At 41.7% G+C, this 22767-nt stretch overlaps 2 protein-coding genes across 5 annotated transcripts in view; both read right to left on the bottom strand.

Moving 5' to 3' along the window:
• CWF19L2 (CWF19 like cell cycle control factor 2) overlaps positions 1 to 6625 on the bottom strand; it is a 133417-nt gene extending 126792 nt beyond the window's left edge. Inside the window, exon 1 of one of the 4 annotated variants that reach the window (XM_061628682.1) lies at positions 6479 to 6625. In XM_061628682.1, coding sequence (XP_061484666.1) covers positions 6479 to 6562 — 84 coding nt within the window. In that variant the 5' untranslated portion in view covers positions 6563 to 6625. Of the gene's footprint in view, positions 1 to 2442; positions 2522 to 4984; positions 5068 to 6478 lie in introns of those variants that run through there. The other 3 variants (XM_061628684.1, XM_061628686.1, XM_061628683.1) reach the window with 3 other exon arrangements.
• Positions 6626 to 19456: 12831 nt separating this feature from the next.
• Positions 19457 to 22767, bottom strand: part of ALKBH8 (alkB homolog 8, tRNA methyltransferase) — a 116574-nt gene continuing 113263 nt past the window's right edge. Inside the window, exon 13 of the mRNA XM_061628680.1 lies at positions 19457 to 19532. Coding sequence (XP_061484664.1) covers positions 19503 to 19532 — 30 coding nt within the window. The 3' untranslated portion in view covers positions 19457 to 19502. The remainder of the gene's footprint in view (positions 19533 to 22767) is intronic.

Below are 22767 nucleotides of genomic sequence, written 5' to 3'. Positions count from 1 at the left end.
TAATTTCTTAGATATATAAGTAGAATTCAGTATTAAATGTTCCAGAGGGTCTAAGTGGTCTGGTAGCTTGGTTGGATATTTTCAAATTAGCTGAAAAGTGTGCAATTTGGTGAATGGGTAACCAATTTATCTCTGCTTCTCTGTCAACCTTCCTCAAAGTCCACAAACACATATACCGAACAAGCAATTGCAGCTAGGGCTGAAAAAGTACCTTTTTACTTATGAGCAGCGACGAATCTGAGCACTTGTGAGTAGGGCTTCTCCATCCACTGTGCAAGCAGGACTGCAATTGGCAGATGAGAAGGGCCGATGAATGTAATGCAAAGACACACACCATGAGTGTGACAGCAAAAGCTTCAACTTTTCATTCTTGCGTTAGGTCATTACTTGTTTACACAAGAAAGGTGCCCACCAACCAAGTTTGCTTCTACTTCGTCTCAACTGCCAGACATCCCTGTACAGACAGCTACACTCACCACCTTATCCAATGCTACACAACCTTTCAGCCCTGCAACATTCACAGAATACATTTGGAGTGAAAGTTACTTATGGCCCTCAACTAATTTGCTCTTAACTAAACTTAGCATAATTCCAAGTTTATCCCATGCAAAGTAGCTGCATACAAATAAGAAGCTATTTCCTTGCAGAATTAAACAGAGAACTTCCTCCAGAAATTGCAGAGAACAATAATTAATTCCAAGGTTTCCACATTATAAAGTTGAAATGAGAAATTATTAAAAGGTGTTATGGAGGCTGATGAAGGACTTTGCTGTATCTGGAAACATGGTGTAAATATCATGGTAACAAACCAAAACGAGACACCTTCTATTGGATCGACTACTTGCTAGATGGAGGGCACGGGCTTTCAAGCAAATCTTTGAAACGCTGTGACAATCTTAAAAACCAGTTATGCTCTCTCCAAGGTCCAACAAATTCACTCACATGCTCATCAGCACCGAGTGTCCCTCCTCCAGTGAACACTGCTGCACTTCCAGCAGAAAGCCCTGGTCCTGGGCTCCTTTCCTCCCCCATTCTCGATAGAAGAAGAGAGAAAGGTGGTTTTCTCCCATGAGTTGGGCATCTAAAAGATGCACCCGCAGTGCCTCCGGGATAGCTTATTTCCCTTCCTCCTCAGTTTTTGCAGGAGAAAGAGACAAAGCATTGGTGGCCCTTAATGCAAAAGTCCAACTCACAGGAGAAGAAACTCCTCTCCTTCCCTTCATGGACTGCTGCTGTTGTTGCTGCCTCCTCCTACAAAATCCCAACAGTAAGGGAATACTTCATCCCTCCATGAAGAACTTAGGCAAGGAAGGGCAAGCAGTTTCTATACCTCTCCACTGGGCTTTTGCAAGAGAGAGCAGTGTGGTCCACTTAGAACTTTCTGAAAAAGCCACACTCTATGGTAGAAAAACCACCTGTGGGGAAGAGACATAGCTCAGTAGTAGAGCATCCGCCCTGTGCAAGAAGATCCCAAGTTCAGTCCCCAACATCTCTAGGTAGGGCTGGGAGAAACCCCTGGAAATCCTGGAGAACTTCTGCCAGTTAGTATAGACAATGCTGAGCTAGATAAACCAATGGTCTGACTTGGCATAAGGTATCTTCATATGTTGCTATGTTCCCCCCCTTCTCCCCCAAATAAATCCACAGAGGAAAGGGATAGCATTTCTCCCTTCCCTTTGGGATTTTGCAATACACAGCAGCAAAGAGCCCAGCACAGGACAAACACCCCTCCATTCTGCAAGTTCTCAGCACGTGCCAAGGGTACATGGCAGGGAATGATCGGTGACAACCACAAATAATGAGGTTGGCTAATAAGCCAAACCAAAACGTGTGGGCTCCAGGTAATCATATACGCAAACACTAGGCCACCAAATGAAATCCTTTTGCTGACTTCATCTTTTTATTTATTAATTTCAAATCAATTACATTCTCCAAGTTTCTCTCCTAGCTCCCCTTTTGTAAATATTTATGCTCTATATGGCCAGTGAAGTGACACAAAAAACCTAAACAGATGTTAACTTTCACTAAACCAGCTTCTCCTGGCAAAACAGCCATTTCACACAAGGCAAATTTCTCACATAGATAGTTTCCGTACAGGGCACTGTGCGTATCTTCATGCGTACACTATCATGGCAACAATCTCAAGATAGATCTGTTTCCCACACATTAATACTGTGAGAATATGTACCAATCAGGGCTCCTCAACAAGCGTATATGTGCTTGCTCACATTATGTACATGGAAGTAAAGCCATCTAGATTATTTATTGTGTATGAAGCAGCCCAAAGCACATAAGCTTTCAAGCCTCAAAAAGCTTTTCTTTAGATAGGAATAAAAAAGCACCCACCTTCCTGTTTTTCATTTCTGACACAAGGGAAAACCTGTGAAGCTCAAAATTCTATTTCATCACCAGAAATTGATTTAACAGATGAATTTTCTATACCTGTGCCTGGTGAAAAGGTCCCTTATATTGCTTTAAGAATTCAGTTGCCATTTTCTGAATGGTTAATTCCCTCACCAACCTGTAAAGTAGGAAATAGGAAAAATCACACAGAACATATGATGTTTCTACTTCCCAATGCAAGCCTATAGCTAGCACTAGAAGTAACCACATCATGCACTCATTCCTCACAATCCCCCTACTTCCTACATGATTGAAACATTGAGAGACATGCAGCCATGCAGAAGCTGCAACCACACCAATGAAGTAATGCAACTTTGACAAAGCAAACCTCTAATTCTTTTACACTGCCAGAGAAACACTGCTACACCTGACAGAGAGTCAGCATATCTCATGCACGTTCAGCCCAGTAGAGGAAACACACACCACCACAAAATACAAAAACAGCCTGATTCTCAAGACGGAAATTCTTTGTGCTAGGCCCAGATCTGGTGTAAAATTGTGCCTTCGACAGGAGAATGGGCATGAATTAAGAGGATGTACCAGGTGTGAGGAACATTTGGTCCTCCAGATGTTAATGAACTACAACTCTCATCACCCTGACTATTGGTCATGCTTGGTGGGGCTGACAGGAGCTGTAGTTCAGCAACATCCGAAGTGTCATATGTTCCCCACACCTTGGGTACAGGATACAGTGTATGTGTGTTCTTTCCCTGTGGTACCCACATTCTATCCACACGTCCATTCAGTTTGGACAATTCTGCTGGTGCATCTCTCATAGCAGGCCAAGAACGCTTGAATCCAGCCTTTCACACATTCCTCTGTTCTGTGTTCTCAGGTGTTCAGAACAAAGAAAACAGATACGAGATCAGATAACAAGAATTAGTTTTTCGTTAAAGAATAAACAAACTTGAACCACACTGTCATACTGAGAATCTTTCCTACAATAAATTTGTTTACCTTTTAAGGTGCCACAAGATTCTTTCATTGTTTTTAAAGCAAAATACTAACTAGCTATTCCACTGGAAAAAGATTAACCTTGTGCACATTAGTGAGATGTATTTGAGGAATGAGGACCATTCCGCACAAAAGGAATTTCTTCCATTTCCATATTGGAAGTTATTCTGTTCCTGCATGTAGTTTGTTAGATGTGCATACTTCTGCCATCTCTATTTCCCCATATATCTACATATCAAAACAACATGAACACCAGCTACCCACCACATATACATGCAGTGAAACATACGTAAGAGCATAAGGTTAGATTAGGCCAATGGCGCATCCAGTTGAGCATACTGTTGTCACAGTGGCCAACCAGATGCCTATAGGAAGTTTGCAAACAGGACATGAGACCAAGAGCACTGTCTCACTTATGATTCTCAGCAACTGGCATTCAAAAACATACTGCCTCTGACACTGGAGGAGGTACACAACCATTATGATTTGTAGCCATCGATAATCTTATCCTCCATGAATTTGTGTAACTCTCCTTTAAAGATATCCATGCTGTGAGCCATCACTATTTCTTGTGCTAATTAAACTATGGAATTCATTATGGGCTGTGTGAAGAAGTACTTCCTTTTACCTGTCCTGAATTTTCCAAGATTCAGCTTCTTTGGATGGCCTCAGATTCTAGTATTATGAGGGATGGAGAGAAAAAAATCCTCTCTATCCATTTTCTCCACACCATGCATAATTTGATACAACTCCATCTTGCCTCCCCTATCTCACTTTTTTTTCCTAAACTGAAAAGCCGCAAATCTGTGTTAAAGAGTTTTGCATACTGCCCTTTGCCAACAGGCCCCTGAGCGGCTTACATCAATGAAATACAAAAAAGACAATAGAAGAAAAAATCAAATATAATAAAAACAATTCCATAATTACAAAACACAGAAAAAGAAAAAACATTAACTTATTCATCAATTCTATAAAAATCTAACTGTAAAAAACATTCTTCAACCTACCTCCTCCAAAAACCTACCAAAAGAGGTGCTTCTTGATGCATTTTCTAAAAGAATATAACCAAAGAGAGGAAACAAACCTCAGAGAGTGGGAATTCCACAGACACAGAGCCATCACTGAAAAGGCCCTTTTGCAAGACCTTACACAATGTACTTCACCCTGTGAAAGGACCACTAGGAAGGCCTCTTCTGCAGACGTCAATGCACGGGCAGGATTTTAATGGGGAGCAGGCGTTCTCACAAATATTTGAGCCCCAGGCTGTTCAGAACGTGATACACAAGTATAAGCACTTTGAACTGGGCCCAGAATACAACCAATGTGGTTCTTGTAAAATGAGGGTTATAGCAAATCAAACTGCTGCCCCTATCAGCACCTTGGCCCCCAGCATTTTGTGCTAACTGCTGTTCCCAGATCATTTTTAAGGGCAGCCCCATGGTAAGCGCATTACAGTAACCTAACCTAGAGACTTCCAGACCGTGAGTGACCACAGCCAAACTATTCCTATTAAGAAATGACCATAGCTGGCACATCAACAGAAGCCAGGCAGAGGCACTCCTAGCCACCAAGGCTACTTGAGCCTCCTGTGAAAACAATTATTCAAGGAACACTCCAAACTGCATACCTGCTCCTTCAGGGGGAGTGGAATCCAGCTCTGAACTCTCAGACATGGAAACAGTCCACCCACAATGCCTTCATCTTTTCCAGATTCAGCTTCTATTTATTGCCCCACATGGAGCCCATCACCACCTCGAAGCACTGGTTCAGGACCTGCACTGCCTCTCCTGGTAATGATGGAATAGACAGAGTTCGGTATCAGCATATTGATAGCACCTCACTCCAGTCCTAATGACAGCTCTCAACTGCTTCGCATAGATGATAAACCGCACGGGTGACAAGATCAAACCCTACGGAACCTCATGTAGTAATTCCCACAGGGCCAAATGTCACCAAATGCTGTTCTTATTTTGGTTGTCCTTTTCTGAATCTTTTCCAGTTGTATAACATCCTTTTTGAGGAGTGGCAAGCAGAACTGTACACAGTATTTCAAGTGCTGTTACAACATAGATTTGTATAACAAAACTACTATATTTGCCATTTTATTTTTCAATCCCTTTCCTAATGATCTTTAACACAGAATTCATCTTTTTGTGCATGTGTGTTCGCCACATGTGACAAAAACAGAGAAGGGGATGAGAACAATTTCCATCACGTTTTGTGTAGGGAAGCCGTATCGTGTACAAAGCAACGCTCAGGAGTAGCAATATTCCAGTGGATGGAAATACATACACAGACATCACAGAGGCTGAGCAAGGAAACTGACCTTCTGGGAGGGAGGGATATAAATTTTAATAAATAAATAAATGGGACAAAGGATTCATACATGGAAATACATAGCCTCATAAAGATGCCTTGAAAAGGACAACCTGTGCTACAACCCTGTATTAGTTTTATGCCAGTTTAGCCAATGTGGTGTAACAGCTAAGAGTGAGACCAGGGTTCAAATCCCCACTCACCCATGTAGCTCACTGGGTGACCTTGAGCCAGTTACTGTCCCTTAACCTAACCTGCCTCACAGGATTGTTGTGAGAATCAAATGGGGAGGGGAGAACGATGTACACCACCTTGAGCTCCTGGGAGGAAAGGTGAGACATAAATGTAAAATAAAAACAACAACAATACCCCAATTGTGCCTTTTCAACCTATTCCTCAAAGACTCCTAGAGATTGCAATTTGGGGGAAGTGCTGAGAATTATCACACAGACAGCCTTAGCCCTACTCCCAGAACTACACTTCCAGGAGTCCTCGTGAACACCGCCCGAAAATTACCCGAGTAATTTAAATGTGTCCTATAATTACAGAAGGCTGCCGATCTGACGTAAGGGACATTCCTTCATAATAAGGAGCGGACCCACTACCTATTTCTGCTTCACGACAAGGGCTGACCACAATCTACACCCCAGTAAGAAAGACGAGGGAGAAAAACACCCGATCGACGCTTGGACTTCCATGAACTGGGACGGGAGAGGGGCTGAGAGAGAGAGAACTAGCAGAAGGATTTGCAAAGGGGTGGGGGAAGAGCCCAGCAACGGGATGGCAAGACAAGCCGGTCCGTCACCTGCTGTAGCAGCGCCTCGCGCTGGCGGCGCCTCTCTTCCTTACGCGCCACCAAACTCCGCTCGCTTTCAAAACCGGACGCCATGATTGTTTGGGGGTCAAAGATAAGATGTCCGCCGTAAAGCAAACTGGTCTCATTAGTACGCGTGCGTCATACGCAGAGCAAGCTCAGGGAAGCGACGTAAAAAGAGAACGAGAAAGAGAGAGGCGGGAGCTGACGTGAGTTGTCTCCGCCTTTCCGCACGTGTTCGGTGTTGCCTGGCGTTTAGCGGCTTTTCGGCTTGCCTCAAAGTCAGAGCAGTCGGGCGCAGCGTTTGGATTGGTAATAACGGTAGGGCTGCAATCCAGTACACACTTACCTGGGAGTAAGTCCCATTGAACTCAATAGAGCTTACATCTAAGTAGAAATATATTGGATTGCAGCCTCAGTCTGAACGTAATTTGTCCAAAGAGAGCGTCCTTCTGTCTCGATTGAGGGACATTACCCTAGCTTTTTAGGGAGATTAAATTTCTCTTTTAAAAAAGGAGAAAGAGCGAGACAGAAATCTTAGTGGTTGAAATGTTGGACTACAACTGGGGAGACCCAGGTTCGTGAAGCGCACTGGGTGACATTGGGCCTGGCGCTCCCTTTCAGTGTAACCTATCTAGCGGGGTTGTTGTCATAAAACGAGGGAGAGTGAAACAAGTATGCCACTTTGGGCGTCTGGTAGGAAAGGCAGTGTATAGGCAATACACAAATAATCCAACCGCAATACAGCTGTTACAGGATACCCGCACTTCCTGCATTGTTAAAAACCTTGTTCAGGTGACACACTGAACATGTGAAGGGGGAGCAGGATCCCGCCGGCTGGGCCCACTCCAAAAGCCACATGTTCAGCAGAAGATCTAAACAAACCTTTGAGTACACGATTCTACACGCAATTGGCTAGCATGCCTTGCGAGATTCCTGCTCGTGTTGAGAGAGTCAGTGCAGATATAAACTATTCAAGCTTTCAAATGAAGGTTGGGAAGAGGAACATTGGGCTCCTCACCGTCAAACGCACAAACAACCTCATTTAGTATGTGAGAAGTATTTTACAAAACACCTTGTATACCACCTTTTCATTAAAAAAAAAACCCCAAAGCGGCTTACACCAATTATATATTATTGTAATGTCTAAATATATTGGGAGTGAAGTCAGTCCTCTAGTATAGGAGTTCCCAAACTGTGGGTCCATGAGTTTCATTCAGTTGGTCTGCAGCATGTTTGCATTAAATACTAATACTGATTTCTAGTTGTATTGCTTCTTTTATTTCTTAAATGGTATTTAATCATTAAGTGGTCCACCAAGACCATCAGCAATGTTCAAATGGTCCATTGGGGAAAAGATTTGGGAACCACTGCTCTAACAATACAGCACAATTTTCCAGGGGTGTCACTAGGGCGGTGCAAGCCGCACCGGGTGACACCACCAGATGGGGGTGACACCTACAGCCGCCCCCCCCCCAGGCACTGCCTAGGCACCAACGAGAGTCGCGTGGCGCGCCGGCTGCCTTCCTCGACTGTTACAAGGTGGAAGCGGCGGCAGACAACGAGGCAGCGGCGCGCTCCCGGGCCCTGTCGTTCGGCTGCATGCTTCTAGAGGCCGCGCGTGCTCTTCGCCGCATGCTCGATCACCCAGAGTCTGAGAGAGAAGGTGCTGTGGGCCGCACCGGGTGACACCAACCCTAGTGACGCCACTGCAATTTTCATCACACAAGCATCATACCTAGGCAGTGTTCAGATTGACAGGCACTTCTAGAAAGATAAGCAAATTTGACCTCTTGTGGTGGTAGAAGTGGTTCTCTCCAGGGCAGAGATCTTTCCCAGCACCTGCTACCCGATCCTTTTAACCCAAGATGCCAGCGATTGATACACTCCACATGCAAGCATGTGCTCTCCCTTTCAGTTAAGGCACTTCCCCAAATCATCACTGATTATTTCCATGCCCCAGATTGCTGAAAAAAAGACTAAACACATGTGGCAAATTCCTTGCCTACTGCCGCACACTGTTATATACTGTTGTACATTTGAGGGGGAGAGTATAGATGCAACCTAAGGGGATCCTCACAGCCCCGTGATTTCTCTTGTAAGACTGAGGATTGGTTGGGAGATGGTTGACGAAACATACATGACTATTGGAGATAGCCCTGGCAGAGCTGTCAGCTACCCTCCTTTCTTAAGGAGATGTCTCTCAAAGGACAGGGGATTCTGGAAGGAGATAGCCATTTGGGAATCAGTCAGGACTCAGCTTTCCCCCGCTAGAAGAATAGTCAGTCTAATTTTTGCAGCTGGAGCTGGTAACACACAAAGCCCTGATTCTGTGCTCTGTAAGATCCCAGTGCTATAGCACTGGTGGGCTCTCTTAGAAATCTAGTTAAGAGACTGGTGTCTGTTGGAGTGTTAATGCTGTGAGCCTTTCCATCATGCTCAGCCTCTCTATGTGTAAATAAAACCATGCAACACAAAGATGCCACAGTCCCTACTGACCTTCTTTTTAAAATCTCTCACCACTTGAGACTGAGGTGTGTGTAGCAGTATTACCAAGGAAAAAATGCTCATACAAAAATGTTTTTAAAGTCTTGTATTCCTAGAATGCTCCTTGACTTTGGAAAGGGAAGCAATATAAAGTGCCTGGGAAAATAATAAAAGTTTTCATCTTAGGTGGTAACACTGTCAGTCCCAGCCTCTGCAAAGAGTGAATCAGAACAAGCCAAAACAAACAAAACTTTTCTGCAGTGGTCTTGTCTATAAACCCCAAACCTTACATGCTTTAGAAGTATGGTGTTTTTTAAAAATTTAAATCTGAAAATTTTATAAATAATAGCATTTTACATAGCACCTCCAAGAGTTCAAAGCACTTAACATACATCATCTTCCTAATCCTTACAATATCCCTGGATCTGGGAGCAGACAGAAAGCCAATGGAAAGATTTAAGGAGGGGCTGTCACATGGTCAGTGAGACATGAGAGATGAATGGTTTTGGATAGAGCTGAGATGCCAAAGAACGACAGTAGAAGGCCAGAGAGGAGAAGACTGCAGTAGATAAGAAAGAAGGCAGCTAGAACATGAACCAGCATTTTTGGCCAGGCGTACTCGCATCTCTCATGGATCATCACCTTGTAGCAGTGAGTGGGTTTTGTTCCAATGAACCCTGTGAGCGATGCCGTCAGGAGTCATGTACTCCCAGCAGGGTCACCCATGGCAGTAAGGTCAAGGGAGAGGAACCAGACAAAGAACGATCCAAGAATGTCCTCAATGGCAGAACAGGCGGAGGATAACAATGTGTACATTACAACGGCTGCGAAGGCGGATGAAGGCTGCAGCAGATAAAGGACTTCCAATCATCGTGGTACCCATGCCATTGGATCAAAGCCTTTTTCTGTCAAGATTGTGTGTTGATCGTGATCTCCCCACATAAAACAAATTCACGCACAGGCATCTTCCATAACAAAAGTCCCATGGCGATCAGCGAATGACGACGGGGGCAGGACTGTGAAATCCAGAAGCCCCTAGTCATGAACTGGTACATCGGCGGTGGATACAGATTCAGACAGATCCTTTGTTAAAGACTTTATTTTGGAAGACAATCTTACTCGGTCACGACTGATCGCCAAGAAGTAGAAGTACTGATACATCATCATGGATGAACACTCTTATTCACTTACGAAAAACAGCTATATCCCTTTGCTTTTTTCTCCCACCCAACTCTGGATTCCTGAAGCATCTCCTTCCAGACTCTCAGGTAAAACTCAGGAGAAAAATTTGGAAAGCAGCAAGGATAAAGGTTTGGGCAGGTTGGGGATGGCGCAGTGATAGATTTTGAAGTGCCAGAGTTCACCATAGCCACACCTCTTAGGAGAATCCACTGCTGGGGCCCCAAGCAGAGTCCAAAACTTTATGCAGCTGTATTGATCCATGTACACATTGTATATATACAATCAGAGTTTCCCAGGGGTATGCTGCATTTACCTCAGTGGTTATTACTTCTGACTGCATGGGTTCAACTTGTATAACACATCAAGTTTAGCAAAATACTTCCAGGCTACTGGAATGCAACCTTTAGCTTTTAATTAGAAATTCAAACAATCTTGCAGATAACTGTTATCATTTAAACTGCAGCTGTGAAGGAACTTCATCAAAGAAAAGGAAAGAAGTAGATAGCCTCTGCTTGATTGTTTTTCTCATTCTCTGACTTCCTCTATGCTTCCTCTGTGCTAGTCTTCCCCAAACTGATGCCATCCAGGTGTTTTGGATGACGAGCTGACAAGAGTTGTAGTCTAAAACATCTGGAGGGCAACAGGATGGGGACAAAAGCTGTATGCTTAATCCATAACAAACAAATTTGAAAGCCTCATTATTCCCCCTCATTCACCAGCCAAAGCAAGGGGCATCAGTCAGTTACTCTGACACGCCAACAAATGACATCATCACTCCTACTCTGAAAAAGTCCAGGAAATGCATTCCCCTGCTCTTCCCCTCCGCTACACCATTATCTTTGAGAATGGCTTTTTCTCTTAATAGACTTTCACTGTGCCCTGTCCATCTGTCACCATAAATACAGTGAGACAGTTGGGATTCTCTTTCCAACTCTGCTACAGCTGAAGGGAACATTAATCCCACTGAATCATAAACAAATATTATTTTGGGTAGTTGATGGCAGTAAACATCTTGAAAGCTTTCTCTGTGCAAAAACTCATTCACATTGCATTCAGCTATTTATTTATTTATTTAGCACCAGGCTGTAATCCATCTTTAAGAGGTTGCCCATGCAAAAACAAATGTATTATTTTCTCTTCCAAAATGTGCATATATAAAATTAATCTTCCTTGGCATCTCAGCTTACTCAGCTGCGAGGTGAGATTCAGGAAATTTGCCTTTGCTTATTTAGTGGTTAAGGTGTTGGACTACAACCTGGGAGACCACGGTTTAAATCCTCACATAGCCATGAAGCTCACTGGGTGATCTTGGGCCAGTCAGTGCCTCTCAGCCTCAGAGGGAGGCAATGGTAAACCCCCTCTGAATACCACTTACCATGAAAACCTTATTCATAGGGTTGCCATAAGTCGGGATCGACTTGAAGGCAGTCCATTTTCATTTAGTTCTTCTTATTTGTCCATGAAAGGATAGCTGTTTCTATTATGTGTATCTCTAAAGGCTCACTTTCAAAATAGTTATCCTAGATTTCCACCCACCCACCTCACCCTTGACATTTTTCTATGGTGCTTGTCTTCTCTTCAAACACCCTAATGCACATAACATTACATGCTGAACATGTTTCTTCCCCCTGTGTATTTAAAAATGAATTCCTCGTATTGCTTAACTCAAGGGCAGTGGGGAGGACTGGAAGTTGAGTTAGATAGCTGAGACGCAGATAGATAATGTAACAGGGCTAATTTATATTGCCCCATCCCATCCACCCATACTTTACTTTCAAGTCCAAGTTGTCCCTAAGAGGTGTGGTGCCAAGTTGGCTTAGGACCAGGTTGCATAATAGATGACAACAACACTACATGGACCCTTTGATAATGATGATGATTTATTAAATGTATAGCCCACTCTTCCTCCCAAAAGGAGCCCAGAGAGAAAAACAACAAAAAGAAGAGATCATCTTCGGAGTCCCTTCTCCACTTGCCCCCAACAAATGAGATGTATCTGGTGACTAAAGGGGAGAGGACCCTTCTGGTGGTGGCACCCCAATTATGGAAGGCCCTCCCCAGAGAGATTCACCTGTAGGGATGGGGGAGAAATTTGATTCAGTTCATGTTTAAAGCCGAATCTGTCAAATTCGCACTTTCCAAAACAATATGAGAACCAAAGCACAGCCATGCTTCAAAATTTGTACTTATCTAAATTTTGCAATGCAGTTCTCTAACTGAATAGTGTTTACAAAAATGCATAGGTTGGGGTAAGTGTACATAAAAATGAATATCTTGGTGAAAAATAGCATACAAAATGCTATTATGTTAGGATAAACCGCTTGCAAAAATGTGTACTTTAGACAAAACTGCAGACAATTCACACTAACATGTGTGAAATTCACACTAAAATGCTGAAGAATTTTCATGATTTTTTAAAAAAAAATGCAAATTGCTGCAGAGATGTAGAGAACTGAATTTAAAATTGGAAAAATGAGAAACTGAGAGGACCCAAATTTCCACCCCTAGTCAGCTGACTATTATATTAGGACATATTATGGTCCTTTCAGCACAAAGTAAAATACTTAGCTTTTCAATAAAAAAGTATATCCAAAAGAAATCTGTTTAATATGATTTGCTGGTAGTGGTTTTATTTCTTCATTTTTTTGTTTAAAAAAAATGCTATAAATTGTTGCAGAGTAGCAAAAAGCACCTGAGTGAGCTTTGTGTGTTTGAATCCTTGCTAAATATTACACCTTCCCTGGAATTAGTCACACTGAGACTTTTAAACTTCAAAATAAGAAAGAACTGCTTTGTTCTGGAAGTACATACTTGATAGGAAAGAGTTCTACATCTAGCTAACTAGCTAAGTTGGAGATGCAAACCCTAAGCCTAGTGTTTGCCCTCATGCTGTGAGGAGAGAAACAGACAAAGAGGTCTTCTCTCTCCCTCAAGAGAATTAAGAAGGAGCCAGAAGATGTGGTCAGCATCCTAAGAACAACAGTTTACAAAGAAAGGAAGAGTTAGTAGGATATCAAAGGATAGGTATAGCCTACGAATCAGGAGGTCTCCTCTCTATCTACCCTTTTTAACCCCATGCAGACCCAACCCACCAGTTCAAGTTGAACCACATATTCCAACATAAATTACATTCTTCAGTGCCCGGAGAACATTTAAGTTATTGAGTGTCATACATGTGCTGTAGGCAAATACATAAATAAATGAAACTGTTGTTTTAAGATTGAGGATTTGCACATGAGAAGTTTAATGGAGCCAGAAGGACTATTGGGGACTCCCTTAATATTGTGTAAATAAATTATAGCCTTGACAAAATTGCCAAGTACCTGAAAGGGGGCATGCTCTTCTGCCCCTTCTCCTATCTAAGGGTGATACAATCAAGATATCTGTGCATTAAAAGAACAGCAGATGGCAGTTTTCAAGTGAGACCAAAACTTCCAGGCATTCCAAAGGAATGTGTGATGGCTCAAAGTGTGGAGGGGAATGCAGACTGTGTACCTGCTCTACCCCAACCTTTCCACATTGAGCAGGAAGGTCAGAAGGGGCTTCTAGGTGCATTCAGCCAAGCACACTACTCAGAAGCCTTTCTGTAGGGAAGCCTGATAATCTAGGGTTCCCCATTCTGGAGAGACCTCTCAGTGCATTCTGTTGAGCACACTTAGGGCCCTTCCTAGACATTCTTTTTAGTGTGCATCCATGATGATTTGTGCTCATGATGGTATTGGGGCAGGCATACACAGTCCTGCTTTCAATACTGTCTGCACCTTCAAATGCTTTGGGGTAGACAGACTGTTTTGTTTCCTGTCAGTGCATGTCCTTTAGCTTTCAGCTGAAATCCTGTAACATTTAATACTACAAATCTCCAGGTTTTCTTTTTGTCCTGCTTTTGTTGTGCCACAATGGAAGAGTGCCCCTCCAGGTGGCAATAATGCAGTAACTTTGTGGAAGCTTCACAGAACTAATAAAATAAAATGATGTGTGGATGGTCCAGTATAAATCTGCCCCAATGCACTATTATTATGTCAATGACAAACTGCAGAATACGACTGAAAAAGAAAACCAGTCTGGAGGGTCCCTTAGAAATGTTATTTTTGAACACCTAAAGAGGGCTTACGGGAGAACTGAGTTTGGGCTTTGTAAGCTAATTGCATTTTAAGGTCCTGCTCTCTTCCTCTTTGGAAATCTGATGTAAGAAAAGTGGGCTTTGGCTGTCAGTTGGAGTGTTTATAAGCTGCATCTCTACTTTTGCACAACCTGTACATTTGTAAATAAGGTCAAATATTACAAAATGCCAATAAGCCTCCAGTGGTCTCCTTCCAAATGAAATCAAACCTGGACAAACACTGCACCTCTGGAACTTCTCGCCACTCAATTGAGGTAGATATAACAACATTATGATATATATTTGTATCTCACATTTCCTCCAGGGAGTTCAGGATCCTCTGAGGCAGAATAGGACGATCACATCATCATCATCCCACCTATGGCATTTCCAAAACAATATAAAGAGCACTGTCAAAGTGTGAAAAGGTTAATCCTGCTGATTTCATTATGGAGAAAAAAAGGACCTGCAAATTCTCCCACAGGTTTTCTAATAACCTTAGAAAAAGCAATAAAAAAGGAAAGGAAGAGGGTGCTATTTACAAAGTAGAAGTAGTACACTATCAATGTGTTCGGCACTTTTCAAAGTACAAGAAGGCAATATGAAAGGACATAAGTCAGTTGTAGAGCATTTGCTTTGAGTACAGAAGTTCACAGGTTCAATCTCTGGAATCTCCAGGTAGGGGTGGAAGAGACCCTTCCTGAAACCTTGGACAGCTCTGCCAATCATTGTAGACAGTGCTGAGCCAGATAGGCTAATGGTCTGATTCAGTATAAGGCAACGTCCTATGTTCCTGGTCCCTGCCCTGAGAGGCTTACAGTGTATAATGTAATATAGGGGAGACACCAGAGGAAGGAGAGGGAGGTGGGATCAGGGATAAGCGGGGGGGATTTTTATTTATTTAACAGGATTTACATATTGCTTCATCATCAAAACCTCTAAGCGGTTTACATAACATATACATTAAAATACCAATAAAATCAGATGTTAACATCAGATTACCTCAAATTTTCAAATTTGTCAAATCAGCAGTTTTTTAAAAATATAGATAAATAAAATTACATGTGAAAATACATATCAGATCTACATGTCTGGGTAGGCTTCCCTAAACAAAAAAGGTTTAAGTAATAGGTTTCATGACCCAGGTCTGCCACTCTATCCAGAGCAGCTCATTGAGTATCCACTCAAACTAGTGGCCACAGTCTGAAGGATCCATTCCACGCACAGTTCAATATCATAATGCCTTCTCTGTCTGGATCCTTGCATAATCATCTCACTGATGACGAACAATATGTGTTTTTTAACGAACCATATTCCATCAAGCTAGTTTTCATATAAAAGAAACCATTGTGGAAGGTACCTGCATCCACAGTTGTCTACCTTAAAGAAATACTTTGTGCAATTTGAATTTTTGACCAGAAGAAAACAGAAGCAGGGAGAGGAGAGAAATACCTTGAGTTTTCAGAGGAAGCAGCTTTGGGAATGGGCTGTGTGATTGCTGTCATTACTTTGTGGGGACTGATGCTGCTTTAGGACAAAACACTGCCAACCTATGTGCCAACTTGTTTCCCTCCTACTCTGCCTGTATATCATTCTGTATCATATAGAGGACTAAAATTCTTGAAGTGGCAGTACTACATTTTGGGAGAGACTATCTTTAGGCCTGTAAAGAACCTTGTTTTTTTTAACAATGTTAATATTTTGTTATTTAAATATTTAAATTTTTGTGCACTGTATTCTTTTTTGATGTGGATTTTGTATTTGCGTTTATTTTTTTTGTGAGCCGCCTTGAGGGCCTTTTGGCCAAAAGGCGACATAGAAATAGATTAAATAAATAAATAAATATAGACATATACGGAGTCCTCATGTATTCTTTCCACTCCCTAAACTCATCATTTATCAGAGTGTTTCCCCTTAACAGAGAATTAGCCATTAAAAGGACATTATCTCTTGCCCTTCCCCACGGTTATATGGAGATGCTGTCATAACATGTGTGCCTGCCACATTTGCCACACTGTTCTTATTCTGAGAAAAGAAACTCACATATACAAATAGTGCACTCAATTCTCGGAGTGTGGATCCTTATACAGCCAAAGCAGCAGTACCCACGCACAAGATGGAGATATCAACCAACTTGGGGGAACCCAAAGGTTTGCAAAACTGCAACAAAAAAGCTGGAGGGGTGGAATTCTAAAGGGGAGAAGACACCCCCCCAAAACAGGCCAATGAGGACTGAGCATGTTCAGCGGCCACAGAATGTTGGCTGATTATTGGACTTGGAGAGGGGGAATAGAATGGAATATCCTTAAAGGGGGCATAGCTGGCTGATGGGAACAGTAAACAGGAGTGCATTTTGTTCCAGGGTCCTCTTGTAATTACAAAGAGTTGTATCAAAAATCAGAAGACTACAAAAGCAACATGATGAAGGTCTAAGAGGAGCTGGCCCGGACTAGTAACAGGATTAATATCACTCAAATATTTCTCCCACCAATGACATTTCTGAAACAATATAAAGAGCACTGCCAAAATGTGAGAAAGCGTATTCTGCTTATCTCATTTTGAAGGGAAAAAATGTCCTCCCACGGGCTCTCTAATAACCTGAGGAAAAACAATTTAAAAAGATAAAGGAAGAGGGCACTATTCCAATTGTCTGTTTTAAAAATCTTGTCTAAGTTTAGATTTATGTTTACAAGAGGGTGACGTTTTGCTCACCTTTGCTCTATAATCCTTCCTACTGGGGAAAACGACCATGTTAACAAAAGACAATGGCCTCCAGTGACATTGCTCCCCATAACTGAACTCCAACCGGGAGGCATTAACCTTTGCAGAGTGAGTCACCATTTCCCATTTAGCAGAGAGTTTTGTGTGCTCTCAGCATGAACCACTGGCGATTTCCACAATGAGTACTTACACGTTCCTCTCTCAATGCCGTGTGCAACATTTTTCACAGAAAAGACAATCATAACAAAAAAAAAGGGCAAGAGGGAGAAATATTATTCAGTGTCGGGTGGGGTGAAAATTCCCCCCAAAAAGAAGGTTTCACCAGGGCATTAATTTGCGGGAAACACTTTTTTTTTGCATTGGGGTGTTTGGCTTATTTAAGACAGCGAATGCTGCAATGTAATGGGTAACTCCTGGATGTTGCTTTATGAGCGCTCAATCTGAACCTTAACACCGTACTCCAGAGAGCATTCAGAGAGCATAAATAACACATAAAGTAGGAAGAGGTAGGATTGGGTACTGTGGGAAATGGCAATCCTGAAGACGAAAATGGGCGCTATCAAACTCAGTTATTTTTGTTTGTTTTTGAAAACACTCAATTTGTCAGTTTAGTACCTTTGTTCCTGAAAATGATTGCTTACATTGAACTGAGAATATCCCATAACAAAAGAAACAGAATCAGGCCTATGAGAAATCCTGTAAACAACCAACTATTATTATTATTAGAATAGACCATGAATGGCAAAACATCACAGATACAGGGGGTCTAAGGAGGGAAGTTGGGGTGGCCTTAATTTATTTTTATATTATCTGGAAACTTTCCAGATACATCATCTCCCCTCATATATGGATCTCAAATCAGATAAGCATTCGGTTCATATAGACAGAGATTTATTGAAACAACACAACCCAAAGGGTATCCCATGTATCAAACAGGATGTTAGGAAAGGAGCTAGAAATTCAGATACAACATTGATTCCTATTTTCAAGGTGTAGCAGTACAGAAATGAACTTTTCTTGCTGGATTGATGAATAATTTCATCAATTATTCCTATTTGTAACCGTCCGGAAGTTTATAAAAAGGACAGGGAGCTAAATGGCAAAATCGTCATTGACAACAACCCTTTTAGATTAAAAGACTATTATACAGATGGTGCACCACTTCCATGGGATGCTTGGAGGACAAGCCTTAACGAATCTGGTTTACCCTGGCTCTTGTGGTACCAGTTGACCACATTTGTTCAAAATAATTCTGTAAAAACTCAGGGAACAAGACCTTAACAGGTGGGGGGAAATTAGTTTTAAACCTTGAGAGTTAGGAAAAGGGATTGGCCTCCAAAGTATACAAAATTTTAATAGAGAGTGATATGGGCTCCAACTTAGCGCTAAAATATTTATGGGACAAAGATCTGAATTGTCCAATCGACGATGAGGAATGGAAAGGTATGTAGGGAAAATTTCCATACAAATCTGTATCAACAAGGCATAGGGAAACGACACTGAAAATTATACAAAAGTGGTACTTAACCCCTGCTTATCTAGCATGAGTTTTTAAAACAAGCTTACCTACATGCTGGTGACAATGCGGGATGCAAGGCTCCTATTTGCAGAGCTTGGAAAAGTTACTTTTTTGAACTACAACTCCCATCAGCCCCAGCCAGCATGGCCACTGGATAGGGCTGATGGGAGTTGTAGTTCAAAAAAGTAACTTTTCCAAGCTCTGCCTATTTGCATATGTGTTGGGAATGTGGGAAGATCTCTGGCTTTTGAAATGAGATAAAGAGGAAGTGCAAAGACCAGTAGTGTAGTGGCAAGTTCAGAAGTGCAGGGTCCCTCCTGATAGTCACAGCCGTGCCCCTCACCCCTTTTTTTGCTGCAGGGTTGAGAATGAAATCCTTGTTAATGCCTTCTCCCACAACAATAGATGTCCGTAGGAGCCAATAAGCATGAAAGGGGAGAGTATTATCTACTGAGTAGAGTCTTCTCAGTGGCTGACACCTCCTGATTGGCTCCAATCAGCAGGCAAGGACAAGGAAGCATGGCTAACAAACTCCCCTTTCATGCTGATTGGTTCATAGGATGCTAGGGACATAGGGACCCTGCTGGGACCCTGCTCCCAAAAAAGTAAGGGGTCGAAGACCCCCTGTGACTCCAGACGACTACACCCCTGACAAAGACTGACAAAATAGCCTCTTCATTGTACACCGGAATTGGCCTTACTGAATATTTTTATGGATCACAGCTTGGATTTACAGTACAAGAAGTTAATTGGATTAATGCTGGCAGCAGCCAGGGCAATGATAGCCAGGCATTGGAAATCGCTGGATGGTCTGACTCTGCATGAACGGCATAGGAAGCTCTGGGAATTCGCTTTTGTTAGAGAAACAGTCACATAAATTAAAGTTGGCTGAAGGGAAAAAGAAAAACAAAGACTGTTTCGAGGCACAATGGTGGCCTTTTATTTTGGCATCATCATCATCAGATAACAGCACTAGACAGGTACCCTTGACATTTAAAATATTGTGGCTAATTTGAAATGTTCCAGTATGTAGCAACCTGTAATAGAAAACAAAAGAACAAAGTTACAATTCTCAGAGGAAGGAGGGGAAAAAGGGCAATAGAGAGGGAAGGGATTGGGTTCATTTACCCATTAAGTAGCTCTCATATGGAAGATGTGAAAATAAAATTATTTTTAAAAAATACTGAGCTAGGTGGATTAGGCAGGTTCATATATAAAAAAAGCCAGACCTGAAGATCTTTCTTCCTGGACGGCTTCTCTGTCTCCTTTATTTTTTTTTATCATTAATTTTTATTCAAATTTTCAAAGACAAAAAACAAAACAAAACAAAAACAATTAAACAATAAAATAAAATGTCGACTTCCGATTTGTCGCAGATCAGTTATAGGTCTAGAATATATAACAATCCTATCTCTAAAATTATATTATAAAATCACTTTCCTCCAGTAGTTATCTTAATTAATCATCAAATCTCATAAACATTATTTTATTCTTTCCACAAAAAGTCAAAGAGAGGTTTCAATTCCTTGAAAGATATATCTTTCAATTTTTCTCCAAATAAACATAACGCTTAATTCATCTAATTCAAATCTGTTAGGCCCAATAATTTCAATAGCCATTCTTCCATTATCTATATTAACTCCATCTTCCATCTTCAATAATCCTGTTAAGTCCAGTAATTTCAGTAGCCATTCTTTCGTTATCAATATCCCATAATAATCTTGTTGTCATAGCCATAGTCCAAGTAAACATATCAATTAATCCATCTCGTCAAATCTGTTAAGTCCAATAATTTCCATAACCATTCTTCCATTATCAATATTAATTCCATCTTCAATAGTCCTGTTAAATCCAGTGGTTTCAGTATCCATTCGTCCATTATCAGTATCCCACGATGATCTTGCTGTCGTAGCCATAGTCATATAACAAGAGTCTGATGGGAATTTCCCCCATCACAAATATGTCTTTGCCATCAATTCTGAATATGTTGTTGAAATATTGTTGTAAAGTCACATCTCTGCTCTGGGTACATCTCTGCTCTGTCACATATTTGTAGTTAATTCCATAAATTTTTTCCATGTCAAGCCCCATCACATCATTCCAGTCAAGAATTCTGAATATGTTGCTGAAGTATTGCTGCAAAGTCATATCCCTGTTCTTCTTTTTTACAAAATGCATTGGCTCATCTCTTAAGAGTTTCTCCACTGTCACATATCTGTAGCCAACTCCATAGATTTTTTCTATGTCAAACTCCATCACATCATTCCAGTCCAGAAAATTATCCAAGACATTGATAACTTTACCACCAAAATCTTCATTAATTTCTTCAGAGACAACGTTGAATTCCAAACAGTCAACTTTATTTCTAACATCCATAAAATCCAAATCTTTTTCACATTTCACATTTGTTCCAATCTCCAGGTCTTGTAGCTTCCCTATCCCATCAAACTCCTCTCTCACAGAATCCACTATTTCTTTAAGCTCCTGCGTCATTTTGTTAAGTTCAATTTTCATCTCCTGTCTACCCTGTCTCAGGGTTTGTTTCGTTATCTCAATCTCACCCATTATTTTCTGAAACATAATTTCTTCCATGGTCTCATTCACTTTCCTGGTTGTCATTCTTAAAACCACAGAGACAAAAATTATTTCAGCCACAATTGGGTTAATATTTCAGGCTTGCTTGTATCAGTGTAGACAATACAGCCTGCCTTATCTCTATGTGTTCAGGAATACAAAACAAACTTAGTTCCCAACATCAAAACAATTAGTGGCGTCGTGAACAAGCAGATTCGTCAAAATGAAATAGACCACAAAAAAAAAATTCCCCCCCCCTCCTCGAAATAGAAATCCCTCTTCCGTTGATATCTTTAGAATGCACCTCCAGGACAGCTTTTTGCGATAAAAACAAAGATAAGCTTTTTCAATTTCTTTCCTCCTTAATTTCGTTAGTGAAAGAGAAAAGCACTCATCTAGAATTTCTTCACAGCTGATTCATTGACAAATCTCTTTTTTGCTGCACCAATTTAAGCCAAGTGGAAAAAGAAGATAGAAAGAAGGATGCTTATCTGCCTGTTAGAGTCCGTTTTTTCTTTAAAGAAAAGATAAACGTGTCGCTGTAATCAGGTAGAGCTTGATGAAAGTCCGTCCGGCATTGCAGTTTGAACTTTCTCTCATAAATAAATGAAATCCAGTCCTCCCCACAAAAACAGGCTTTGGGGTTGATCTCTACGTTTCTCCCTGCCCGGGAGAAAATCTTTATCAGTCAAAAAGAGCGTTCTGACTAATTTTAAAGCTGAAAAAGCTTCTTCTGAGACGAGAGCTCGCTCAGAGGCAGCACAGGCAAAGCAACCCTTCCCGGAAGTCACCGGCTTCTCTGTCTCCTTTAGAGGACTTTCTCCAAGAAAGTACTTCTATTGCAGGGAAATTATATTTTCTCACCAATAATATTCAATATTTTGTTGCCGACACAAAACAATCCATTCTACACACACATTTCCATTGCTATTCAGAGTGTTGTTGGAGTGTATTCCATCAATGCTCTTGCATGGACTATGTCTGCCCACCCTCACCTCCCCTGCCCAATCTGAAAGGTGTGTACCTCCTCTTCCCAGCACTGTAGCACACTTCTGTCCAGATTTTTATTTTACAAAAAAAACCATATACATTTCACCAATCTGGCTTGTGTAATTGACAACAATCTGTTTTAAAAGCATTTTCCCAAACAGACATCTCAGTTTTAGCTGCTCACATGGAAAAATTTGACAATAGCTCTGCAGCTAAAAATTCCACCCCCTACCTACATCCTATCCCATTTTTATGGGTTACCCTATCAAAATCCTTTTCAGACTGCTCTTTTTAAGAGCTATTCTGGCTTCCTTTCTAGCACTGTAGAGCCTAGGCCAGCAGCATCCAAACTGGCCGAGCACCAGAGGCATTCAAGCCTGCCGTGACAATAACATTTGGTGGGACTGCCCAGGGTAGAATCCTGTTTTGTCCAGAATTCTCTACCAGGCCTTATCCTAATACTGCGACTTTTTGTGGGCAGCTATGTGTTTGCTGTTGTCTTTTTGGGTGTTCTCTCTTTTCTGCACCCCCAGCTTCCATCTGCTCCTAGCCATTGGACAACTAGGTTTCTGGCAGCCCAAAGGGTAGGAGAGTCCTTCCAGCGGTTGCTAAAGTCAACAAGAGTTGTGCTGCACCTTTTTGCATTGGTGGGTCTGGAGACTGGAGGCACCTGTGCATGCTGTTGCCTTGCCCATTCTTTGCCCTGGC

Source organism: Rhineura floridana, chromosome 5 (genome assembly GCF_030035675.1).
Source record: "Rhineura floridana isolate rRhiFlo1 chromosome 5, rRhiFlo1.hap2, whole genome shotgun sequence".
Classification (NCBI taxonomy): Eukaryota; Metazoa; Chordata; class Lepidosauria; order Squamata; family Rhineuridae; genus Rhineura; species Rhineura floridana.
This window is presented reverse-complemented; position numbering and strand designations above follow the sequence as displayed.